The 20,471-nt window shown below is 37.3% G+C and overlaps 1 protein-coding gene across 4 annotated transcripts in view; it reads left to right on the top strand.

Annotated features, from left to right (window-relative positions):
* Nucleotides 1-20,471, top strand: part of LOC5566944 (protein mini spindles) — a 108,229-nt gene that overhangs the window by 53,472 nt on the left and 34,286 nt on the right. For 2 of the 4 annotated variants that reach the window (XM_021850924.1, XM_021850925.1), the window contains exons 7-11: nucleotides 1,015-1,337; nucleotides 1,589-1,741; nucleotides 17,744-18,067; nucleotides 18,157-18,346; nucleotides 18,405-18,661. In XM_021850924.1, the coding sequence (XP_021706616.1) occupies nucleotides 1,015-1,337; nucleotides 1,589-1,741; nucleotides 17,744-18,067; nucleotides 18,157-18,346; nucleotides 18,405-18,661 (1,247 nt within the window). The remainder of the gene's footprint in view (nucleotides 1-1,014; nucleotides 1,338-1,588; nucleotides 1,742-17,743; nucleotides 18,068-18,156; nucleotides 18,347-18,404; nucleotides 18,662-20,471) is intronic. The other 2 variants (XM_021850926.1, XM_021850927.1) reach the window with 2 other exon arrangements.

Raw genomic sequence — 20,471 nt, 5'->3', positions numbered from 1 at the left:
AACCCACAAACTGATATATTTTTCAGTGTGTTTACGCATTAAATTTTCTTTTTCCATATTCACACATTTTCTGTAACAGTCAGTACTAGAGAGACAGAACACGAATAAAGACGTTGTTGAATTACAGTCCTCGTGTTTTCACTCGTCTCTAAAGCAAAGCGTCTTTTTCGGTTGCACACTAACAAACACCCTTCCCGTTGTGATTGTGGATATGCAGAGGTATTCTCGGTCTATAGGACCGACACATTCCTTGCCAATCCTAATTGACTGTAAGGACCGTCGCCGTTATTGATCTAGAGTAAGCAGAAAGTCCTATCCTTTATTCATTTTTAGATCTAAGTGCAATTACCTACTACCAGTCCCGATCAATCACGGAGTAGCAGCAATTTCAAAAGATTTTTTACCTGGAAGAATATCTAAAAACAAACGGCGTAGAAACTCTTGTAGGGTTAATAGTTAAAACCAATAAACGAATATCTTTGAAAGCTATGGAATAAATCTTTGGAAGATCTCCTAGAGTAGCATCTGGAGAAATCAGTGAAAGAATTAGTGGAGAAACATCTGGAAGAAATTGGGAGGTTGCAGTGTTGGAGTGCTCAAGGATTCCTTCAAGCAAAAATGAAGCTTTTTCCCAAGAAGTCCTATAAGAATTACTTGAAGAACATACTGATTAAACATAATTAACCCCTCTACCAGCAGCTTCATTTTTTACCGCCAATAAATTATTCAAATCAGGATAACTTTTTTGTTTCTCGATATTTTTGGCAGCAGGATTCACTGCAAGCAAAATAAGAAAATAGTGACTTTGGTTAAAATAGAGTCATTTGAAGCTTTTGAATAAAAATAGCGACTTGCATTCAAATAGTGGCCAAATATCTAAAAAGATAATAGTGGCGAACACGCCAAGGGCAAAAAGATACTTGAATAAAGCTAATAATAATAATCTAAAAAGAGACTTGCTATTAGCCCTACCTGATACTTATTCAATACTATTTTTCATCGTTTATCATACAGGCTGCGTTGAAGGAAATTGCTAAGCATATATCAGACCGCGATAACTCCGTGCGTAATGCAGCGTTGAACGCAGTGGTGCAAGCATACTTTCTTGCCGGAGAAAAGGTGTATAAACTCATCGGACAACTCTCGGAGAAAGATCTATCCATGCTGGACGAAAGAATTAAGCGGTCTAAGAAAACGGCGGTCAAGAAACCGGCCAGCACTATCGAAATAGTCAAGGTGTCCTCCGCGACGGAAGTTAACGTCGTTGAGCCAGAAGTTGTGGAAGAAGAAGAGGAGCCTGTTCCCGTGGAACAGCCGGTAGAAACGTTACCCGCGCGGTAAGTACCAACTCGAATAGAAGATGGCATATCAAAAAGATTCAAATACAAGAACACTTTCAGACTGGTATTAAAAAGAAAAATATTTGTAACATATTGAACGTAATATCTGTTCTTGGCATAATTGAATCTTTTCGATATGTTGTCTTTGATTGGACGATTTGTCGAAAGTTTGAAGTTTGCTGACAGCACCGAGTTTGACCATCGCACCAATGCTTTTTCGCTCCATCATCAAAATTTACCCCATTAAGTAAGCGTAGATCGGTAATGTTTAACAATAACATCAAAACGTACGACGACACCGGTGCGGGACAGGCTGACAAATCGGTTTCCGGCCGAAACGACGAGTGCGAAAGTGCTAACAAACGGCCGAAAGCAGATCCAGATATTACGGGATGTGCGAAGTTAGTATTGTAGATAATGAAGCGTGGAAGTTTGAGTTCGTCGGATTGTTATCGTTGTTCGTCGATATGTTGAATCTGGATTACTTTTCTTTTTTATTTGTTCGTCGATATGTTGAATCTGGATTACTTTTCTTTTTTATTTCATGCTACCTACTTAAACAAGCTAAACAACATGGGGTCGAAGCATGTGTTACATAAGACTTACATTGACTGTAATTCCCAAATTCAAAAACCAGAATACACAATTAAAACCTTAGATGCGTTGAATTATCAGTCTTTTTGACGTGTATTCCCAAGAAGTGCTAGAGTTCGGCGAGGCAAGAAGGGATGAATTTGCCCTGTAGCCTCGGAATTATAGACGACGAGAAAGTCGTGGGCTTCCCATTGCAGTTTCGGATGCCCAAGAACGCGATACTGTTCGCTGGCATGAATCCGCTTCATTACTCCGTCGATCTTTCTATTCCGACCTTGAACGGTTTGCTTTGGCCAATAGGGGTGATCGGGGCAATATGGGCCGCCTAAGCAAAACACCGTGGAAACCATAGAAAAACAGCGAAAACGATTATCCAAATGCAAGTGACTTGAACTCTAGAATGTTGTCCTTCATATTATGTCGATAATTAACGTTAACATCTATTTGAAAAAAATTGCGCAGCGATTTTGAAAACCATGTTTTTTGCTTGTTCGCCAACCATATGAAACATAATGAGCCACCCAACGGGGCAGTATGAGCCACCTTATGAAATCGTATAATTTTTATTTGAAACAATAAAGAGAAGAGCAGATGATAAACAACACAATATTGAAAAAGAAATTTCAAAAGCTTTTGCTTGAAATTATTAATTTTAGAGGCCTGTTTTTGATAGATATATAACACGTAATAAATAGACCATGTAATTCTAGTATTAAATTGCGACACTTGATTCAACCTATTTTGTAGCAAAGTGTTCCAATTGTTATTCCCTGGGCTAGGGATTATATTTTCTAGGGAGCGATGAATTTTGATAATTGATCGCTGTTGTTAGTAGTTTTGATTAGATGTTGGGTGAATTTCAAAGCAATGGCAACCTTTTTATTACAAAATTTAGATTTTATCTTCTGACCTAAAAATTCTGGTTAAACTACTGTACTATGCAGTTGGGCTGCACTAGGCTATCACTCATCAAAATTACTTTCACTTCGGGAAAATATAATTTCAAACTGGCGAGAAGATTACGAACTGAGGGTGGGTTAGGAGCACAATCAGACCCTTGAATGTGCAATGTGGGGTAGTAATTGGGAATGCCATTGACGGTTTGTAATCTTCTACGAGGTTTTCGAAAACCAACAGGGCGCGTGCACCGGGTTGCGGATAGGAGCAAAGGGAGATCAATAGCATCTACCTAAAATAATAGAGCAAAAAGCCGTTCCATGATTAGGTAATGTTTAGCGATCTTCTATGGTGTTCTAGTACTATAAAATTCTTCACTCACTGGGCATTTTGGCCTTGATAATATCAATAGTGATAAAAACATAAAATAATACCTAATACATAATAAGTACAATGTAGCTTCAAAGTAGTAATAAATGAAATAAAATCAATTTTCTATACTTGACAAGGTTTTGAAGACAATCAATGAGTGAGAGAACTACCTATTAGAAAAGCCACATCAGCTAAGGCTATACATATACAAATGTTGGTCATAGGGTCATGGCGAGCATTCGGTATGTATGTCTATGACTGATTCTTATCTAATAGGGGCACTAGAAGACCACGCGGACAATTTCGAAACAAACTATTTTTATACATCGGTCTTACGATCCGAAAGGCTCAGCTATGCTGCAAAGTCATTTTAAAAGCTATTCATTACTACTGTTTAATTGTTTATAATTCTAACAAAACTACATAATTAACTCATTACTAATCACTGTTCCTATATTCTCTTTTTCTCTCCTTCTTGTCTGTTGCATGATTATGATCATCACTAATATAATGCATGAGCATGCACAATAAGAATAATTTCAGAATTGAAAGCAGTACATGGATACCTGGATAGAATAGCTTCGAAAAGGGTGCTCAAAATATAATATTTCTGATCAGGGAAGTATTATTATAAAGGGTATGTAAAATTTTTCCATTTTTAACACTTAGATCACACAAACAAATGAACTAATAATATCAAATATTTTTATATAAATCAGCATCGTCAATCAGTGCAAAAACAGATAAAGTTTGTAAAGTTATCACCATCGATTGAATTGCGCTCTGTATAGTAATGTTCAATCAGTATCAAAATCTCCTAAAGCGTCGCATTGTGCCATCAGCAGCCCTTAGCATCACTCTCATATTGTTATTATTTTGTTGTTTATAAAATTTCTAGAAAGCGATCAGCATATTCTTTCTTACTTGTACAACGGCCGATCTATTTGGAATTTTAATAAGTCAAATCTAACTTCAATACTCAAATTAAATTGCTTTTAGCACATTTACATTTTGCAGCATTAATCGCATTACTGTGTCAAGTCTTCTCCATTCCCTATACCCTACCCCAACCCTTCTTATCCTTTCCGATGGTGTTCAAGTGGTCCGCATAGACTATTACGGCCATTACCTATCCCTTCCCCCGGCTTTGGACTGACTTGCGCTCTCATTGCCCCACCAAACGCTGCAAAATGAAAATGAAAATGAAAATGAAAGTGTTCCAATTGTTATTGTACACCATCATGACTATTGAGTAAAAAAGTAATCTAGCATATTTAGGCAAGTCATTTTTATGTTCAAAGAACCGTTTGTTTTGCTCAAATCCTGGTGGCTCATTTTGCCCCGCCCTTTCACTTTTTGTATAGGGTAATTTGCCCATTATTGCGGTATTCCCTATTATTGCGGTATAAGAGTTAAACCCTCATTATCAATCGAAAACTCTATTTCCTATGGATATTATCGATGATGATGAAAGCCTATAGTATTCCCAAGCTGTACCAGATAAAAGCTTTGAAAATTAAACGATTTTGATCGTTGGAAGAACAGTTTTAAATGATGCATCAAGAAAAGCCTATATTTTTAACCAGTCTCTCTATCTACGGGCGGGTTTTCATAAGCTTAAAATTTTAAGTGTAGAACCAAAACAATTGTATGTAGCGGGTATATCAGTTCAGTATGGATGTAGTTACATGATAGATATTGAATTTTGAATAAAAGTTTTATATTTTTGAGAAAAAGCATATACCGCAATAATAGGACAATGAAAATAGCTTTATGCCTATTATTGCGGTATCTGTAAATCTCATTCAAAAAATCGTTATTTCAATAGTCATTTTAAATGTAATTGCTGGAAACATTAATTATATTATTAGGATACTAATAAGGGACATAATTTTGAGTTATTCATACATTTATTTAGTCAAACAAAAGGTTTATGTTCATTTTTACCCTATAGTTGCTCTTATTTACAAATATATTGTAAATAAAATCGATGTTTTACCGAAAAATCACGTAAACTGATTGAAATTCGTAACACATGCCAAATATGCGATGAAAAACTAAGATAAAAGATGATCGCAAGGAAGCAATCTTTAAAAATTGCATTGGATTGGTGAAAACTAGTGAAAAAATATTTTTAATTGTGGTTATACTTGAGTCAACAAATACATTTCTTATATAGCGACTAGTCTGGTCTCAGATGGAAGAACCTTGTCTATTTACATTAACATTGTCCAGCTACGACGGAAGAAGAGACGAAACCACCAGAAAATCATTCGATTCTGTTGATTTGTTTTCGGATCGTGACGTAAAGTAATGAATTAGTTTTCTTTATAGATATGTCCAAAGTCACACAAACTGACAGTACCGTGCAGTGTCATTAACCTGGAGGGAGCATAGTTTTAATGCCAGAACATTGTGTGACATTGCATTTATACTGAATGTAATAAAATCTATGATTTCTTGTATACCGCAATAATAGGACGGCACTACCGCAATAATAGGACGAAATACCGCAATAATAGGACAGCGGAAGAGCTTCAGATTTATGTTAAAAAAATGTATGTTTGATTCCAAAATTTACTTTTTTACTTTACTATACTCTCGATAAAGGATAGTTTTAACACTTTGCATTGTAAAATATTATAATATTTAGGTTTTGGACACTGAACTACGATTTAAATTTCAACACCGTGCTTAATTCCTCCATAATAGGACGGTTACCCTAATATTGTATTTTCCAATAATTTTGTTTATGAACAAATCCAATTTCGCCCACGGATTGTTCAGTATTTTTAGTAGTTTCAATGGATTGGTAAATTTTACCAGAATAATAAATATAATAGTCTTACTGGCTTAATTTAAGGTGAAGGTTCATTGAGCACGTAAACATAATGTTGCCACCCACTCGAGCCACCCGCTAAAGCACCCTCTCGAGCCACCCAACAAGGCGGAGCACAATGTTATGTGCGTCGGCCAAAAATGAATCATCATGTTTCATGTATACCTCCACCAACAAAATTATGTAGGTAGTGTTACTTGCACACGTTTCATACAAAGGTATTATTGTCGATATGAATTCATCAACAACTTCATAAAAACTCAAAATCACAATTTATTTCATTTGGTAGTGAAAACATGTTTTTTGACCAAAATTATAAGCATTTTTCACACCATGCGTGTGTTGTTTACTATTTTTGGCAGTTTTCTCCTCTCTTCTCTCGCTTCTCACGTAGGGAGAAAGTTGCCATCAGTGTGCATTTGAATTCTGCAGTCAACTGTACTGTATAATATCTTATATTCATTTTTGCTGTTAAATTGCGTAGTACATTGTTTTTCTCACGCATAAAAATGTTTTGCAACACTTGTGACATTGTACACCTTTTGAGTATTATGAAATTGTAAAATACGTGGTTGTAGCAAGTGTATGAATATCCAAACCATTCTAATTGCAAACATAAAAACTGGAATCACTTCCAATCAGTGAGAGCGGTGCATCCGAATCATAAACAATGTTGGCTCAGTGAATTCGCGTTCCGGTGCTGTTTTCGAGCACAAATTGACTAATATAAGTGATTTATTGCTCCCAGGAGCATCGTGCGTGAATAATCAAAGTGTTTCAAGTAGCGCATTAGATTTTTGAATTGCTACGGTGAGTAGAAATACGATTAAAAGTGAGTTTTAGAACGGGCACCGAAAAGCCAGCAAACAATATCTCGGTGCGTGAAGAAGAAGTGATTCGGAAGTGCGTGGTATTTTATAACACAATTCACAGCAATAACTACGTATTTGCATTCAAAAACTGGTGATTTGTGAAAAACACATTATGGAATGCTTTCAGTTAAGAAACCACCGCTCTACAATAAGGTTAGTAACTTCAAATAATCATTTTTTGTGATCGCTCTCCAAAACACTGTGAGAAGCGTGGGAGGAGGGAGCGGCAAGCGAAGGGGGAAGTAAGGTGCCATATTAGAGGCTATTTTGGTACTCATGGGGATATGTCCTTAAAACTGCCAAACTTATAAGCTTTTCATAACAAAAGACAAAATTGTACATTTTTGTGAATATTTCGAGTTTTGCATCGAATATTCTCACGGTTTTTATTATGGTGGCTATTTGATGCATCCTCTAGCAGATCATGATGGCACTAGACATTAGAACACGGTTTTTGAGGTCAAATCCAGTGTGGCCCATATTGCCCCCATTGCCCCCATATGTTCATATTGCCCCCATTGCCCCTAAATAGAACGTCTGAGGCAGTATACACTAGCAGACGAAAAAGGCTTAGTAATAGGCTAATATTTTCAAAGCTGAACGATCACTTCGACATCTGGTGGCTAGTAGGAGAACCGTCATAAAAGAGGTTGGGTTGAGAACGCACCGTGTGCAGCATAGGAAGGAGCACACATATTACACTTTTTCTCGGAATAGTTATGTTGTAGACGATCAGAGAGCATTGAAAAACATGATAAACTTTTTTTCCTTTCAAAATGTACAGATCCGGTCAGTGCTCATGTACGATTTGTGGGATAAAATTGGAAAATTGGTGTTTGGCTACATAGGTTATAAACTTCCGGATTCTTTGTTTGTGGCTAAATTTGTTGTGAAATCATGCGTATCGCTAGAATAAAGGGTCAAAATGATTATGCCAATGGAAAATAGTTTAATAATTAACTGATTATGAGCTAATTTTTGGGTCGAAAAATTGAATTTTGGACGTAAACAAACATTTTCAATGACATTTCTCTCCTTCTTACCTAGCGACCTCTATGCTGGTAGCGCATTAAATTTGCCTATAGCAAATTACTTAGTAGAAAATAGATATTTGAAAGTCATATTAAGTTGATAGATATAAGAGATAAAAGATCTTAACATGATATCTATAATTTGCTCATGGAATAGCATTAGCATATAATATTAAGCTTTTGTAATATCTAACCAATAGCTGCGAGCTATTAATTAGATCTGTAAACATTAAATTTTGCTATGGCTAAGAAGTTCCAATTTTTGATATTATTTTTAGATATTTCATCTATTATGCTAATCAAATCAATATCACGATGGTCAGCACTTCGTTTCTGCTCGGGAGCCTTAGCATACTTTTGGTGAGGCCGAAAGGTTGCTTCATGGGAATCTATGACATTTGGTCGAATGACATTTAGTCGAATGACGTTTGGTCGAATGACGTTTAGTCGATAGTACATTTGGTCGAATGGACATTTCGTCGAATGGACATTTGGTCGAAAAGAATTTTATTGCTCATAGAAGCATATATTTTGTTAAAAGGATTTTTAGTCGAAAATTTAGTCGAATAGGGATTTTTCAGTTTATTTTACAGAGTGTAGTTTTGACGAGAAAACTCAGTGATAGAATCATTGGAAAAGGGACGGTCTGTATAGTCCTATTACTAGAGGTTGCATATGTTGGTACAACATGATAGGCTGCAAGAAACCTGCATTGGTGTATTGGTATTTCTTAGACAAACTTCAAAGCTTCAATATGCGACATGCATAATTATGGAATTTCAGTTGATAACACAGACTCCCCCACAAACTCGACTTCTTGCGTTGGGGGCGTTACTTGATGTCATTTTTCTCATTCAAGCTTATTTTGCGGGTCGGATGAATCGCGACAAGCTGATATCAAATGAAGGCAAATCAACTTGTTACATAGGTCAACTCGTTTCACCTCACACAATACACAGGATTAACACAATTCTCTTGTTTGATTATTTTCGATTGAATCAATTATCAACTTATTATCAATTGAATCCAACGACACCGTTTTCAAATCCACGTGTTTACCCAAGAAATGTAATGTAGCTTAAAGTCACAATCATAACAATTAGTAGGAAAACGAATTGTATAGGTAATACCTTTAGTTCACTTCGTCAAAATCGTTGGAAATAAAATTGTTATAAAAGTGCATTATATGCAGACAATTCAAGATGACGCAATTTTTCAATGTACATCTGTATCAGTTCTAGTTCCCAAATTTCAAATTCTTACCCTAAGTCACATTGCCGTTGGATAAATATCAGCAGTTTTATGTAAAGAACGACGACATTTTGAAGGAATAATAAATTCAACAATGTTAAATATTTCAATAACTGCACGACACAAACATTTAGAAGGTTTTTTTTTTACAAAGAATGATGATATTTTGAAAGAATAATAAATTGAACATAATGATGCAAAGTTGAGCATACATATTTTTGAACTTCTACAAAATTGGACGAAACAAAACGTACCGTTTTCAAATTCAAAAAGGCTGCAGAATAATAACATTATCAAGAATAATTTATCATATATAGACGCTAGTAGTATATGTTCTAGCGTCTATATATGAAATTTTTGTCTGGAAAATGTAATTATGCTACAGCCTCACCACGTTGCAAAGCGTAGGCAATATTTATCATGTATAAATATTCGTGTTTGACTTCAGATGAAAAATATGTTTGCCCAAAATAAACTTAAGATCATCCATTGAGCGAAAATTCTAGCTTGATTTTGGTTCTGCTGAATTAATCGATTTTACTAAATAAATAAATAAATACTAAATAAAGTTTCGACGAAATTTTCTAAAGTCATTCGACCAAACGTCCATTCGACCAAACGTCCATTCGACCAAATGTACTTTCGACTAAATGTCATTCGACCAAACGTCATTCGACCAAATGTCTTTCGACCAAATGTCCTAAAGCCGCTTCATGGTGTGCAGGTAGGCGCTTTTTATGTCCAGTGCTTTTTTTCGTTGTTGACTGGCGAATACGAGGATGGTTCTCAGGGTCGTTTAACGAATTTCGGGAGCAAAAACCTCAACGTAGTCTTGGCCGAACTTTTGGGAAAAAACACACTCAATCACGATTTGCTTGTTCGGTAATTTTTTATACTGGGTACGAATTGTAAATCATAAAAAATACCGAACTTTCAGCTTTTTAATTGAAAACTTCTGAGGTTCAGTAATAAATTTTACTTTTTACTGAACTACGGTAGCTGTCAGACCCAATTTTGCAACATTACCGAACAGGCCGAAAAGTCAGTAAAAACAATTACCGACTATTCAGTAGTTGATGTTTTTTACTGACTTGTCGTCAAAATCAAATCAAAACAAACTGATGCGCATGCGGGAAAGTGTCAAATGAGAATCTCCTGCTGTAAAATCGTCCGGCGCCGGGAGTCACGGCTTTGGCAACCAAGCTTTTCCTGTACCTATTTTGCGCTTTCTCGTGGTAAGTAATCGAAATTTAGTGAGAAACTCAACCATTTTAAGCAACCAAAAAGGCTCAGGACTGCTTACGTTGGTAAATTCGGATGGTTTCCATACAAGAGGTGAAGTCATCTGCATCATTGAGTTTGCCTCTTGTATGCAAACCATCCAAATAATGATTTTGTCACACATTTTTCGATTACTTCCACTGAGATATGAGCATACCGTAGATGTTTATTCGTACGAAAAATGCATGTCGATGCCCATGTTCATGTCGATTGGGTGTTAATTTGTATTGATTTCTGAAAAAAAAAACAGTATCCGGAAAAGCAAATCGGAGCATGGGAAACTGGAAAGCCAGTAAAAACGCTTTACAATTTTACTGACTAAGTCAGTAACTTCCATCAATCATAACATATTTTGATTTACTGGGTTTTTTCGGTAATCGTAAAAATTACCGAAAAAAACCGTAGTTCCAAAACCCAGTAAAATTTTACTGGGGTCGGTAATCTGAATTGGCTGTGAATACTGGGCAACTAATCTTGCCAACACTACTTGTCAGGACCCGTCTTCCTTCTTCTTGCAAGTCCATTTGCATCCTATATATCAAGGTGTGTGCATTGTACTCTGTAGCCAGTGTAGTGAAGTGAACCCGCCTTGCTATATATCGGTTTGCGTTGAGGAGGTAGAGGGACGAGCTTGTATCTCCTCCTGTATCGCTTCCTGCCAAATTCTCGATTTTCCACGTTCAACCGCGTCGGAGTAGCTTTGCGATTCGACACTAACTTGCTTCATGACACTAACGTCCTTCGATTTCGTTCTGGGCTTGAGCTCCGGTTCTGACTAAAGGATGATCCTCGGTTTGAACCTGTGATTCGATGGCTTGGTTTCGTAGACGATCTGTGTTACCGCATTTCAGCACTCGGCAACCGCACACATCCTTTGGGTTATATTGTCTGGGGAAGTGTACGCTCCGCATGTAACGGCATGCAATTGCTCACAACAATGAAACGCGGGCAGTCGAACACGATATGTTGTTTCCTCCACACCACCATAATTGGGCACGCAAGAGATTCTGAGCGCCCGAAGCTATACAGCTACCCACTATATATAGCAACCATGTCTTGACAGAAACTTCCTTCGAATCTTCCTTCGGGAGCACTGAGCTGATTAAAAATTTGAATCGTGTCTTCGACAGGTTATGACCATTTTTTTGACAAAAAACAAAGCACGTCTGGAATCGACGATTGTCTGCCCTGCATCTACCTTCAGTAGAGTTATTCCGTTTCTGCTGCCAATCTTCAATCGTTGTCCCTTTACATGCGTTGTGGACTCCTTCAATGCCTCTTTGGTTGAAGCGTTAAACATCTTCCTGGATTATGAGACCGTTGGGCCTGTGCTGCTTTAGGTTTCAGTTCGTTTTGAGCGCTTTTGACCAGATTGGTCTTGCATACCCACACATTGAACTGCCCTATATTAACTGCAGCGATTGACAGAAGACTAGATGTCTCGGGTACGAAAATTATTGAAGATTCAACCAAAAGCTATATTATCGGGACACTTGCAGTCATTCCAGTGTATCAGTGTATCCATCTAGCACAATTCAAAGTTAAGAATGATGCATTAGTTTCGCAAAAACACTTTCGAGAAAGGAAGTGCCCAAAGTAGTCCCTCACTACGGTATTTAAACAAATGCAAATAATGTCAGACGGCTTCATTTGGAAGTTGTTGATGTTGCTAGAAGATATTAGTGCGAAAAAGATCGTGCGGTTCAAAAATATGAACAGGTGAGAACAAAAAATTGAACTCAGTTCATTTTGACTAATTACTATAGTAAACTTTGGCAGAGATATGTTTTCGGTATTCCAAGCACCAGATCCCCGATCATAAATGCAAACTGAACGGAACGTTCTTCGGCAGCGGCTAGCTCTTGCTCGGAAATTCGCTGTTCACTGCGTTCTCGTGCAAATTTGGCTCGGGCTCCGTTCATTTTTGGCTCGCGTTCAGTTCAAATTCAGTCAGTACTGGTGCACTGATGGTATAAACAATGAACCCTTCTTCATCTACGTCATCGCTGGGACAGAGCCTGTTTCTCAGTGTAGTGTTTTTATGAGCACTTCTACAGTTATTAGCTGAGAGCTTTCATTGCCAAAGTTGCCATTTTTGAATTCGTATATCGTGTGGCAGGTACGATCATACTCTATGCCCAAGGAATGTAAGGAAATTTCCTTTTCGAAAAGATCCTGGACCCACCGGGAATCGAACCCAGACACCTTCAGCATGGCTTTGCTTTGTAGCCGCGGACTCTAATCACTTGGCTAAGGAAGGCCCCGCTTAAACGGTGTATACACCCGATTCTGTTTTTGCACGAATTTTTTTACACGGCCGTGCAAAAAAAGTTTCCATACATTTTTTTCCTACAAAACCTTATTTTTGCATGAAACGTCGAGAAACGGTGTTACTTTTTTTGCACGGTTTTTGAAATTTTGAACTGAAAACTTTTTTTGCACGGTACGCATCCCCCGTGCAAAAACAGAATCGGGTGTATTATGGTAAATAGCACACCGTGTAAGCATCGGGACAAACAGGGTCCAGGGTACCTAGCATAAAGCCATTTGGCGTAACATAACATATTATCTTCAAAAACAGTCATCTCTTAATAGAAAGGAATAATTATGGTTAAGGTACAGTGGGGCAAGTGGGTAATGGAATTTGCATAGTTGAGATTCTTTCAATTCTAGAGACTTTAAATTGAAACAAATGAGGTTGTGTATATTTTTTAGCTTGACTCCCACCATATATAAGCAGCATGCTGAAATTGATTTTTATGAAAAATTGAAGAAAAAATTACAGAAAAAGTTTTTGAAAAATGTTTCTTTACTTTTCACTTGCCCCAAAAGTGGGGCAAGTGAAAAGTTGACCGTTTTGAACAATAAATTCAAAAACAAACAGTTATATTCACAATTTCTATTAGCTTTAACACTTGTTAAAGCTTCCCAATGAACAATAACACAAGTAACATGTAAACAAAGAAAATGTTATTCTTTTCACTTCAATTTTCTTCTGATCAGTTATGTGAGTTGAAATGAATCGACAACATTATAACTGCAACTTTTCCAATGTTAGTTCTTACATTACAGGACAGCAGTTGCATTTCTGCTCTGTAGAATTTCCACCGCTCGTTATTTGTTTTTGAGAAAGTCGGATATGACGTCGGATAACTCTTCGGGAGAAATCAAACGGAATCCTTCAATAACGTATTTAGGGTCTTTTTTTATGTGGATAGACCTATACCCCATTTTTATGTTTTCAACTAGCTTTACATAGACATTCCACGAGTTTTCCGTGTGTTCTTTAATATTGCAACTTTTCAGTCAACGTCTTCCTTTTAATTGGCTGCCCGAAGTAGACATATTGATATTGTAATGTTTGGCTACATCTTTTAGAGAATTTCCATGATTTCTAATAGATTTTAACGCTTGAGTATAGTGTTTCTTGAATTATCGGCACGTAAGTTTTTCTATGATAACTGCGAACCATGTTTACTTATGGCTACTTAAAGAGAAAACACAAATTCAACCTCTAATGATAAACTTTTCACTTGCCCCACCTGATAAGAAAATTGACGGTGTTTAAATTTACTTATTTTTTGGTCTACGTCGAATTAATTCTAAAACTTTTTTTATTGCAGTTTGAAACTGTCATAGAGGACAACTAAGAAGTGGTACAGGAAATTATTTTCCGCAACTTTTTTCCACTGAAAATATTTAAATAAGATTGTACGCCGCCAATTTGTTACGGAGTAACAATTGACAGGTTAACAATTTTTCACTCTATTATGCAATAATGGCTGAAAAATCTCAGAAATCTCTACTTATCGTAATGTTCTCAATGACCTCAAAGGTTTACGCATGAGTTTAAAACGTTAATTCACATATACAGTAAAATATATAAATTGTTTTCACTTACCCCATTTACCCACTTGCCCCGCGGTACCTTATGTCAAAAGGCCTTTATGGCAAATAACCGTTATGTGAAATGGTTATTATGCCAGACGGCGTAGGACCAAATGGTCGGTGTTCAGACAGACCGGTCTAGATGATATTTTGGCGTTCTAAAAATACCGTAATTTCTGGTAAAATTGATCATTTCCCATGGTTTTTCTTGTCTGTTTTCAATAATGTTGAAAAAGTAAAAAGTACGACGATCAGCCTCTTTGGCTCATGTACCAAAATTTTTTAACAAATGTGTTTTTAGTGCTAAAAATCATCCTTTAAATAAAAAATCTGGGAATCCCATTTCTGGGTGAAATTGATCACTTGTCAATGTGATTATTGTTATTTTTTGAAACGACTCTACACAATGAATATGAGCTCCCTGAATCCGAATATGCTTGCTAAATTCTTAATAATGCAATATTTAAAGAAATAATGAATTGTTAATAATATCTAACAGAAATTTAATTATTTCAACCGTATGAGCTAATTGGTACGAGTTTGGAAGATGATATCGGGCTCGGGGATATATTTTAAGCATCCTTACAAACTTTCAGGTTGATGCCATGATCAAATCCTTGTTTAGAACTAGAAGTTTATGGATGTTTGTCAATACTACACCGTTTTTAAATTTTACATTATTTTTATAGAAATAAATATTCCTTAACCCATAAAAACTTCATAACACACAATACGACAATAGTAACGACGAACACCGTTGATTCCCTGCAGATTGCATTGTGCTCCGTTAGATAGAAATAGAATCGTATGATACGGTGATCAATTTCACCCTACTGATCAAATTTAACCCGAATTTACGGTACGTTAAGGGCTCCATCAATTCTGATTTTTCCGATGCTATTTTAATACAGATGTATCATCAAATAGATAAGTTTCATTATTACAGCAAATCATTCAAATATTTTGATATTTTAACGTTAACGTTTAATATTTTAACTTTTCCTGAAACTATAGAAAAACACTTGGTCCAATCTGTCTGAACACCGACCAAATGACCTTATGCCAAATAACTTAATGCCATATAGTCTGCTCCCGGGCAAACAGAGTGCTTCGTGAGGCCCAAGCAGGACAGTTCGGTTTTGCGTCGTCCGTTAGATTTTGCTCACAATTTCACGCGTTTTCGTCGCCGGAGAATTTTTTTTTGTTTGGAGCATCTTGCTGGGTAGTGCTTCGTGAGGCCCAAGCAGGACGGTTCGGTTTTACGTCGCCCGATCGATTTTGCTCACGATTTCGCGCGTTTTCGTCGCCGGAGAATTTTTTTTTTCCTGTTTTGGAGCGTTTTGCTGGGTAGTGCTTCGTGAGGCCCAAGCAGGACAGTTCGGTTTTGCGTCGTCCGTTAGATTTTGCTCACAATTTCGCGCGTTTTCGTCGCCGGAGAATTTTTTTTTTTTTGCTGTTTAGAGCGTCTTGCTGGGTAGTGCTTCGTGAAGCCCAAGCAGGACAGTTCGGTTTTGCGTCGTCCGATAGATTTTGCTCACGGTTTCGCGCGTGTTTTCGTCGCCGGAGAATTTTTTTTCCCTGTTCTGGAGCGTCTTGCTGGGTAGATATTTGGGAAGGCCCAAGCAAGACGGTTTGTTTTCGGAACGCCAAGAAGTTTTGCTGTCAGTGTCAGTTTTGTGTTCAGTCGAGAATGGATTACCAACTGGTGAGTTCGTTTCATGCTTATGATAACACATTTTTTCTTGAAAGCGTAACTTTTATGTAATATTAAAACAAACTTTGTATGGTTCGTCACTATAAGTGTCGGCATTATGCTATTTTCTTATACAATTTCAATATACATATATTTTTCTCTTTATGACATTATTAAAAATTATCTTTTGAATTGTTCGACATTGTGAATGTTGACGTATTTTTTAAAACTTCTACCATATCGAGACAAAATGCACAGTAATACTCATATGTCATTTTCAAACAAACTATGTATGGTTCGTCACTACAAGTGTCGGCATTATTCCTGTTTCATATAATTTAAAATATATACATGTAATTTTCAGTTTTCGACATTAATAAAAACGTCTTTTGAATTGTTCGACATTATAGATGTTGACCTATTTTTAAAGCTTCTACCAAAAACTTCTCGAGACAAATATACAAAACTAGCTTTAAATATAAGTCGTATATTTCCCCCTTGTTCATGGATCGCATCACCGACCAGAGGTGACTCCCAGATCTTTTCCTCCCTCACTAATAAACACCCTTCCCGTGGTGATTGTGGAGATGCAGAGGTATCCTCGGTCTCTAGAAGCAACAATCATTACACCCTAACATTCCTTCCCCATCCCAACTGACTGTAAGGACTTGGCCGGCGCCGTTATTGATCAATAATATTAGATCTGCTAAAATTGCACTTCGAGAGTAAGCGGAAACTCCCATCCCTTATTCATTTGGATCGTACTGCAATTCTTACCAGTTCCGATCAATCACGGAGTAGCAACCATTGACATGTACAGTCAGTCTATGCTATGCTATAGTCTGCTCCCGGGCAAACACATCAATTTATTATAATTTACCATAATATACATCATTTAAACATAGGGATATAGGGATTTAAGTTACTAGGCAAGGGCCCAAGTATCACTAAAAGGGATTCAGATACAGAAACGCAAGGCATCAATGGTATGTCAAGCTTAGTCTATTAAAACTATCTGACATCAAGACTTAGACAATTGCTTTCTGCAGTTAAAATTTAAAAACAGTCGATTTTTTGCTGTCATTCGGCCAGGGAAGAAAACAACACATCTAATTCATGGACAGTTTTCACATTTTGTTCTATTGACATCAATTTTAGCGTTAATCAGACCAAGTGGTGATTGGTAAAATTATGGTATTAGAAGCTATATTGGCAATAACATTTTTACCGGATTGGGTGTATAATTTTAATACAGTTCATATAATTTCGCACAACCTTTGTTTCTTAAAATTCAATTTCATTTCATCCAAATATTGTATTTTTTGTTCATTTGTTCAAAGTTCTATTGGTACTTGCAGTTGGTTGAGGCTTTTTGTTTGTTCGCATTGTGTAAGTTTGTTTCGTTGATCGGTAGTAATGTTAAATTTATTACTTAATTTAATTTCCACATTTTCTAATTTGTCCCTAACCCCATGCTGTTTCACGTTAGTTTAAAACCAAAATTGAAAATGCAAGCATATTATTAATAACGCTAACTCGCTAATGTCCAGTCCATACTCAAAGCTCGATCATTTTGTTTTAGGGATATGCAATACACTTTAGTAATTTGTTTCCTTCTTTTTCTTTTCCGCTGCGCTCTCACTCTTTGGACGTTTATCTTTTATCTCTTGATCGACTTGAACCAGACCACCGGAAGTAAATCCGCCTAAAGTTAGTGGCCCCTTTAAGCTGGATGAAAATGTGATTGCCGACATTGAGTGCAACTGGGTTAAGGCCGATCAGCATCGGAAACTTGCTTTGCCTCAGATCGATGTTTCGTTCATCTACGATTCGATCAAGGTGATTCCAGTAAGGGGCATTGCATATCCAGACGATAAGTTCCAGCAACTGCTGGCACGAACCCTCCATCGGCCGATGAGTGCCCACTCAAGGGAATATGCCATGAGTCCGCCATCGCATCTTCGTTCTCCAGCGTACAGTGGAACGAACAAGCCAAAACCAACTGCAAAGTACGTTAGAGAACTTTATAGCCACAGCATATTGGTAGGAGGAATCGGAGGTTTTAATTTATATCATGGTCTCTTCTTGCTTTGTCTAGCTTGGCGGATGCGTTGCCAAAATTGGACCCGAATCTTCTGCGAATCATCCGAGGTATTGGAAGTGCTGATGCGTATACTGCCCACGCGGCTATCAACGAGTTGTCGGACATTCTTGAATCTCAAGAAAAGCAGGCTGCTCTAAGAGATTACGAAGAAATTTACATCCAAAGTATACTGCAACAATTCAAGGTAGGATTCAAGAATGCTTCGCAATTGCTTATGTTTAACGATTTCATTATCATTTCAGTACCTTCAACAAAAGCCTTTAGCGGAATCGTTGGCTATGTATCAACCATTGCTGCACAGTATTTATTCCTTCTTTGCCTCGAAAACGTTGGGCAAAAACCTTACGGTGAACACGATCAAAAGTATTATCGCGGTGCTGCTTGGGCTTATGGCGGACAATAAACTCGGAGGAAGTGCAGATGATGCGCAGTTCACAAAGGTGGTCAATGGAATCTGTCTCAAGATTTTGGATCGAACTAATTTCACAAATCTAAATTGGTACGTAATACACTACTACGTAAATACTCTACATTCCTAAAGGACGGGATCGCTTCATCGAGTTTTGCCACTTCCGTCTTCAATACTGAAACACCACAAAAAGTTTAAAATCATTTTTTTCATTCTGGTGCATGCTCCTGCGACGGAATCAGGGTCAATCGTATCCGATTCACGTTATGTGAATGCGAAAAGATATTCGTGTTCAGTTGACAATCGATTGCCAACTGGTGAGCCCGTTCCATACTTATGATAACATATTTTTAACGTGGCAATGCATTGCAATGTTACGTTTATGTATTTTTCAAATAATCTATGAATGGTTCGTCTCTACAAGTGTCGACATAAACTCTTATTCATGTTTCATATAATTTTAATACCGCTGCCCAAGCCACGACGTCAAGATCATCATAGGAGATTCGAACGCTCAGGTTGGCCAGGAGGAGGAGTTCAGACCGGCGATTGGAAAGTTCAGCGCCCACCGGCTGACGAACGAGAACGGCCTACGACAGATAGATTTTGCCGTCTTCAAGAACATGACCGTTCGTAGCACCTATTTTCAGCATAGCCTCCCGTATCCGTACACCTGGGGATCACCACAGTAGACGGAATCACAAATCGATCACGTTTTGATCGATGGACGGTACTTCTCCGATATAACCGACATCAGAACATATCGTGGCGCTTACATTGACTCTGATAACTATTTAGTGATGGTGGAACTGCGCCCAAACTACCCGTCATCACCAATATACGGCAGGGTGTCGACTACCTGGAAAAACCTGGAAAGTCAGGGAATGTCAGGGAATTTAGTTTTGACCTGGAAAGTGAGGGAAAATCAGGGAATTTCACTTGAAGTCAGGGAAACAATATCAATAGTACAACATCAAACGAGTTTATTAGCTTTAGCTTAGACTGACTACACATATCAATGGTTGCTATTCCGTGATTGACCAAAGTCAGTGAAGATGCACAAAGAATCAACTAGAAGTTCGGCTGGGATTGGCCATAATCTTCTTCAGTGTGCATAATTCAGTGCCTCTATTCATACATGGTCAATAACGGCGCCGGCCACGTCCTTGCAGTCAGGTGGGGTTGAGGGAAGGAATGTTAGTGTGTAACCTTTGCTATTTGGAGACCGTGTTTACCTCTGCATCTCCACAAAGGTTACTGGGAGGGATGGTTGTTAATGAGGAGGATCGTTGGGTCACAGGATTCACTTTGATAAGCGATTAGACCATGATAAACGATTATTTGTTTACATGCTTAGGAATATAATATATTCAATTGACATGGAAAATTTTAAAATAGGAGTAAATAATGTCGTTACATGAAGTGACGAACCATTCAAAGTTTGTTGAAAAAATAGGTAAAGGCAACATTTCTACAGCTGTCATGACGAAAGCATGTGTAACAATATTTTACTCAAATTGAAAAATATAAATCGATTGGCTGGATCATCACATAATATTCTTATACCGACACTTACAGTGGCGAACCATTCAAAGTGTTTTGAATAAAATTAACGTTTTGCAAGTCTATACTTCTAGCACAGACAAACAGACCAAACCATTCAAAGCCTTTTTTTATAAAAATAAAGGTAAAAGGAAGGATTTTATATATAAAAATATGAATTAGAGTTTATTCCGACACTTACAGTGACGAACCATTCATAGTTTGTTGAATAATCACATTTATGTCCCACCGTTGTAACGATTGAATGTGCGGTCATACATATTTTATAGATTTAAAAAGCATGAAACGAGCTCACCAATTGATCCTTCATCCTTGATTGAGCAGCCACAATTTTCAG

The sequence above is a fragment of the Aedes aegypti genome, chromosome 3 (assembly GCF_002204515.2).
Source record: "Aedes aegypti strain LVP_AGWG chromosome 3, AaegL5.0 Primary Assembly, whole genome shotgun sequence".
Classification (NCBI taxonomy): domain Eukaryota; kingdom Metazoa; phylum Arthropoda; class Insecta; order Diptera; family Culicidae; genus Aedes; species Aedes aegypti.
Note: the sequence above shows the minus strand (reverse complement) of the source record. Positions and strands in the feature narration are given on the sequence as shown.